Genomic DNA, 7,203 nt, shown 5'->3' with positions numbered 1-7,203 from the left:
TCATAAATTTTATCTAGACCACCTCAACTCTATATAATAATGTTAATTAACATATTTTAATGTTATATTTTAATATAAATTTCCAACACTAAGAAAAATAGCACTTTAGCAGTCATAATTCACAAAATTTATGAGTAATTAGCTTTATACTAATCTGCCATTTAATCTTTTGGTAAAGAAAGATTAATTACCCAATTAGTAAACTTACAGGATTAACCACATGCAGATGCTTATTCAATAATGTAGGGATAAAATTGATACTTTGTAAAAAATTATTAATAAAATACGTTGTTCCTTAATATATTTATAAAAATTAAATGAAGATTCAATTGATATTTATAATACTTATGTAAATTAAAAAAAAAAAACAATATAACACACCTTTGGTATCCAGCGCTCCACTAAAATGCTTGTTTAGTAAAGCTAAACACGTTGTTGATGAAAGGCATGGAGATAATTTAGAATTAGTTATTATTAAAGGCTAATTATTATTATAATTCTTCGGTATCAATAAAATAAGAAAAGATCGTGTTCCTTAAAAGAAGTAGATCCTGCATTTTGATCCTTTTTTTGAAAAGATAAATATGTATTTGATCTTATTAAAAGATCGATTAATATGACAGCTGTGATCTATCGCAATAATTAAGTGATCATTCCCCTCTAAACGTTGTAGCAACAAATCTATTCTAGGTTTTCCTCATTATCCATTAAACTAGATATTTCATATAGAGGAAAGAAAAGAGGAACCCTTCACACGTTTGTGGGTAAATCGCACTTACTTGTAAGTGCAATAGTCTTAGGACTAAGCTAAGATAAAGAGAATTGGGCAAATAAAAAGCCTATACACAAGTATTGTGAATATATATAATTACTTTATAGGATAGGGCAATGGCCGATTTAAATTTAAATGTCTGTTAAATACGTAAGTTCATGATTAAGAAAATTCATAAAAAAATTTCTTTAAAGTTTATATTATTTGACGCATTCATTAAAATTTAAAAAGTTTCTCTTCAGATGTCGAGTATTGATTATAGTAAATGGAAAGATATTGAAGTAATATGATTTATCTTAGTTTCATTTATAATATTATTTAGTTATATGATTTTAATTCTCTTGTTGGTATATATTTTTAATAGATATCAGATGATGAAGATGATACACATCCCAATATAGATACACCTAGCTTATTTAGATGGAGACATCAAGCAAGAGTTCAAAGAATGGAAGAGTCGGAAAAAGAAAAAGAAAATTATAGTATAGCTGTTAAAGAGTAAATTTATTATTATTGTTACAAACTAATAATCATTAATTAGAAATAATAAAAAAAAATTAGAAATACAAGATAAAATGAAAGACATAGAAGTAATAAGTATTTATTGATTATGAATGCATTTTTCTAAAATTAAACAGGCCAAGCAATTAAACGACCAAGAAAACAATAATAAAAATCTACTGGAAGATTTAGCAAAAAAATTAAAGAATATTGAAGATGAGGGGCATATGCTAAAACAAAAATGTGAAGAGTTAGAGAAAAAAGAAAAGTTAGCCCCATGGAATGTAGATACAATAAGTAAAGAAGGATTTACCAAAACAATTATTAACAAACCAATTCCAAAAGAAGATAAATACAATTCTCTTAGTGAAGATGAAAAGGCCAAAATTCAAGTATTTATCTTAGACTAAATCATTTAAACCTACTAAGAAACTTAATGAGAGTATAATATGCATTTTATTGCAAACAAATGCCAGATTTATTTACTAATTTTTTTCAAATTAACCCTAGAATATTGCTTAAATGAACATTAATATGAACTATTTTAAAAATTAGGATTAACAACTTTAATGTCAATAGCTAAAACAAGTCAATATTTTTATTATTCATAAAGTAACACCAAGTTACATTAAATAATTAAAATGTTTTTTGTGCAATTCATACATAATTTTTTTTCAATGATCTTTACAAATTTCTTTTTTTGTAGTGTCCACATACATTTGTTAATTGCATGATATTTGTTAGGACAAAGTTTGCAAGTCTTCATTGTTTATTATGACACTGACTATTAACATTAAGGATATCCTTAATTTACAAAATGGATATTTTGTAAATTTTATACTCAACTCCAAACATATTGAAATTAAAGATTAATATATTTTCATAACTAAATATTTTTGTTATAAATTATTTTAATGGGAATTATATTTTTATTTTACTCAAGAGCTAATGTAAATATATAATAAACCCTCCACCCCTCCTCAATGCATGGGGGTATACATAATAAATAACAATAAATGTTATTATCATTTTTACAAATTAATTATTGTAGGGTTTCAAATAGGGGTGTACTACCATTTTTTTGGAGGCCGATCTGATTCGGCCAATTACCAATACAATATCATACTTTGTATTCTGTAAACATACTAATTGTTTTAATTTTTAATTCATACATCTAGAGTTGCAAAATCGCTATATTTAATCCAATTTTATAAAACGGTGAATTATGTATTCCAAAAAATATTACACACAGAAGATTTTCCTCTTAGATGGTTTTTGCACTATTAGCAAAATTTCAAGGCTTAAGCAATATTTTAGCATAATCATAGATGGTTCAAAGTTTTGCACTATTAGCAAAATCTCTAGGCTTAAGCGATATTTTTCTGGCTAAAATATTATAGCCGTTTTTATAAATTGGCTCAAATGGAGCTATTTTGCATCACAACATACATCTACTCATTTCTTAATAACATCTATAATTTAACTCTACAATAGCATAAATAGCATAAGTCATTTAAATATATTATAATGATCAGTTATAGTTTTATTCATGAATCTAAAAGTATATAAAATATTTTTAAACAAATATAAAATTTGAGATAAATGATAAATTTTTAAAAAATTAAGATGCCATTTTATTGGATCGGATCGAAAAATTTTATATTAACAGCGATAAACGATATTTATAAAAAGATAAAATATCGGCCCGATCTGATAATAATGGGCACAAGAGATTATTTCTTAAGTATATATTCATATTTGTTATTTTAATTGATGTTTTTTATACATTATAATTCTATTTTTGGTTTAAGTTATAAAATAAAGAATGATAGTTCCTTCATATTTAATGAATTTGATGCAGATAGTTCCTTCAAATTTAATGAATTTGATGCAATGTTCAATCCAGAGTTTGAAATGCTCTTCAATATGATCTCTGAAAATTTTTTTTTTCCAAAGAATTTTATTGAGAATGTTAAAACAAAGTTTGTGGATCATTTTACCTAAAAGTCTATTTTTTGTAAAAAAGTTATTTAAAATATATCTTTTGAATCACAAATTTTTAAATAAATGATTTTACTCTTCAATCTCTTATGATCTTTTTTTTTTCAAACTCTAGCTCCAATCAAAGATAATATATTTCAAATGATATCATTTAGATTGGCAGGATTCTATTGTTGCTCTTTAAGAATATAATTTAAAAAAAAACATGATGAAAATGCATTCTATATTTTAAATTAAATGATTTTTATTTTGACTATATAAGTTTAAAATATAAAATAATTTTGCATTTTGTGTTGTTTTTATATATTTCATTTGAATCGCATCATAAATCGCTAACACTCAATTTGGAAGCACTAAAAGCCTCATTTACAGTAGGCGTGATAATAATTATGTGGAATGATTATCGCTAAAAAAATACTGCCATAATTTACTTAAACATTGCAATGGCTTGCCTTACTATAAATGAGGCTTAAGATGTAATGTGTCATATTAAGAGCTTAAATATTTACAAATTAATTTATGCAGTATTTTAATATATCATATACTTATTCAGAATTTTGCTAAGGAGGGACATTATTAGATTTGCGTTTTCCCCTTAAATTTTATTGCAGAACGTTAAGATCTCCTTATTGTAAGCCCTTTGTATCACTTTTAAAAAATAATAGTTTTGATTTTTCATTTTTTTAAAAATACAAATTATCGTTTGTATACTTGGGGAAAAGGGGGTGCAGGGAAACATTTTTTATTAGTATAAAATGATATTTACTAGAATAGACAAATTTCTCAAAAGGGAAATCCTTTGTCTCCTTTGGCTACGTCTATGCATTTTTAATATATTTGAATTCCTTATTTGTTATTCTTCATTTTTTAAATCATACTAGGTTCAGTTCAACAAGGAACATATGAAGGAATTAAAAACGTTGGGTTTGCTGCACAGATGGGATGACACTAAAGCTTACCTAACAGAACATCCAGAGCTAGTTTGTGAAGAAACATCCAATTTTTTTGTCATTTGGTGCATAGATCTAGAAGTTGAAGAAGTAAATTAAAAATATTTTCTAGTGTCAGCTTGAATTAATTATATATATATAAACCAAAATTAATAATATACAAACTGCATCCGAATCTTAACTGTTTAAACAAATAGAATCAATATTTTATTAAACAGGGTAGAAATTATTATAGATATTTCATTATATATCCTATTATTTTAACAATTAGTGAAATGATTTTTTTTATAATTTATTATACCAAAAAAAAACAGAATAATTTTAGGATTGACATTAACACAGCATATAATAATAAAATTTTCAAATGAAAATAATCCATTTATCTCCTTGATCAACGACCCGTAATGATAAGAACTAACGTAATTATCGAGTCGTGCCTGTTTCTTTTTGCATAGAAGCCAACAAAACTTTATAACCAAGATAAGAATAATAAGAGGGGGAGCACTAAAAATATCTTCAATAGTTGTTTAATTAAATGTAAAAACTTATCCTTTAAAATGGAAAATTAGAAATAACATAAGGATTTGCTTTTTTTTTCTTGCAATTATTCTCATAATGAATTCTTGCAATAATTATTTATAGTTCTTTAAAAACATATTGACTGAAGTGTCGACTTAAAGCTATAAACATGGTTGAAAAGAAATTGCATTTTAAAAAAGGATACGATTCATTTTTCATAAAAAGAAATAAATAATTGCCTTCTATTGTGGTCTATATCATTCGTAAACGTTAAAATTGCGTGAATCCAGAAAAAATTATAATTGCTTTTAAAGGCATCTCCTTGGAATAATTGTTTATTTTTTTTTTTTAAACTATATATTTACCTCGAATTAAATTGCGTAATCTAGGAAAGCATATGAGTAATAAACAAATCATTGTTTAAAATTCAAAAATATTATTTAATTTTCAAAAAAAAAGAAACACGAATTGATGGCGCACGTTGCTCATCAAACCATTACCATGCAATATTTGCTTGAGCTGGCCAAGAAGTTAGAGGTCAACCCAAAAGCGGTTGTGAGTTCCTTCTTTACCAAGTTGGAATTTATTTAAATATTTCCTTAAATATATATTATTAATATATAAATAATTGTTTACGATATAAATTGCTTAAATTGTGAAGATTTATCTTTTCACCTGGTCCAATAAGATCGATATATTCTATATTTTTTTTAAAAAGATGCAAATAGAGAAAGGATATGGGAAGGGGGGAATTGGATCAGTTTGCTCTGCACTAATCTTTGCTTATGATAATTTATAAGAGTTTGATAAACTGCGATAGAATCTAACAAAAAAAACATGTAAATAAAAATTAGGATAAAGTTGGCTGATAAAGAATACATGGATACCTTTAACGATGAATTAGAAGCCTTCAAGCAAAGAGTCAAAGATCGAGCTAGAATTAGGATAGAAAAGGCTATAAAAGAATTGGAAGAGGTTTATAATACTGCACACGATAATATGTCTTTTTTTTTAGAAAAAAACTTAATTTAGTTATTCATTCTAGTTTACTAGTCGTTATAATTTTAATTTGCCCTTAAATCCTCTACTGAACTAGGTTAATAAAATTATTTTTTTAGGAAACTAATTGTTATGTTTCTTTTTGGTCTATTGAACATTCAAAATTACAAAAATAAAAAAAAATGAACTTGTTATCAAATGAAAAATATTTTAATTTTAGAATATAATTTAAAAATCATTAGATGGTTTCATATTGGCAAACCTGGGGCGATTTTTTTTATTTATAAACCTGGGTCGGGTCATGCAAATAGTACCTCTGCAGATCTTGTTGAGTTAGGTTTTATTGAAGTGGTAATGATACTTTATAGTTTATATTTTATATCAATTTTATTAGGAAGAAAGACAAAAGCGTTTGGGACCTGGTGGGCTTGATCCGGTAGAAGTAATGGAGCAGTTACCCAAGGTTTAATAAACAAAAATAAATAAGTTTAACACATTTCGGTGTTTCATGTTCGATCCAACCAAAAAAGATTATTTCTTGATTTTTGAAGCGTTCCTGAAAATTATAGTTGTCAATTGTAATAAATTAGAATATAATTCGCTTGGCTTTAATAGATTGCAGACTAGGGTCGTCCAATATATCGGATCGACACCGATATGTGATTTCGAAGAAAAATTAGATTAGCCCAAGTATTTAAAAACTGATCTGATGATTTTTTAAAAATAATCGCGTAATTAATCCTATTTTATTTATGACTCACTTATTTTTATAAGAATTTTTTGGAAGAATGGATATTAAAAAAAACAGAATTTAAAAATAAACATGCTTATAATTTTAATAAAATTTTGAAACATTTTTTGAAATAAAATATTGGAAAATTATATATTTTTTCTATATTCAATTCGAGGACACATCGTTAGCTGTAAAATTGAGATTAATATTATTACGAGGAATTTTTTAAAAAAAAGTTATTTACTGAATCTTTAACTTAATTACATGATAATTTATTTTTAGGGTTTGTTTAATACATTTAAAAAAAAATACAAATTATTTTTTAAGGAAATGCAAGAATGTTTCGAAAAACAGGATACACAGTTGCTAAAAAAATTTCTTCCTACCATCGAAAGGGCCGAAGCCGAACGACTTATGAAATTATGCGTTGATTCGGGATTATGGGTGCCAGATGCCAATCAAGCCAAACCAAAAGCAGAAGATTCTGGTGATGCCGAAAAAGAACCTTAAAAATCTAATCCATTTTAATTTATAAAACAAATTATATTATTACCACAATGAAGGACATATAAATTATTTTTTCTATATTACATTGTTTTTAAAAAAACTTATCTCAAATGAAATAAGAATATGATTACTTTTTTAGTTTTTTTTGTAAATAAAAATGCTTTACTTGTAAACAAATCTCAAAAATATTGATAAAATTAAACAATGTTAGATATTTATTT

The 7,203-nt window shown here is 25.4% G+C and overlaps 1 protein-coding gene across 1 annotated transcript; it reads left to right on the top strand.

Annotated features, from left to right (window-relative positions):
- Positions 1 to 971: 971 nt before the first annotated feature.
- On the top strand, positions 972 to 7,194 carry LOC135927467 (hsp90 co-chaperone Cdc37-like). The gene is made up of 9 exons (XM_065463459.1): positions 972 to 1,053; positions 1,137 to 1,270; positions 1,314 to 1,362; positions 1,411 to 1,665; positions 4,156 to 4,314; positions 5,203 to 5,318; positions 5,598 to 5,718; positions 6,137 to 6,205; positions 6,803 to 7,194. Exons 1-9 carry the CDS (start codon positions 1,015 to 1,017, stop codon positions 6,983 to 6,985), a joined length of 1,125 nt encoding a protein of 374 aa, XP_065319531.1. The 5' UTR covers positions 972 to 1,014; the 3' UTR covers positions 6,986 to 7,194.
- The last annotated feature ends 9 nt before the right edge of the window (positions 7,195 to 7,203 follow it).

Source organism: Gordionus sp. m RMFG-2023, chromosome 3 (genome assembly GCF_954871325.1).
Source record: "Gordionus sp. m RMFG-2023 chromosome 3, tfGorSpeb1-WG-v2, whole genome shotgun sequence".
NCBI lineage: Eukaryota > Metazoa > Nematomorpha > Gordioida > Chordodea > Parachordodidae > Gordionus > Gordionus sp. m RMFG-2023.
This window is presented reverse-complemented; position numbering and strand designations above follow the sequence as displayed.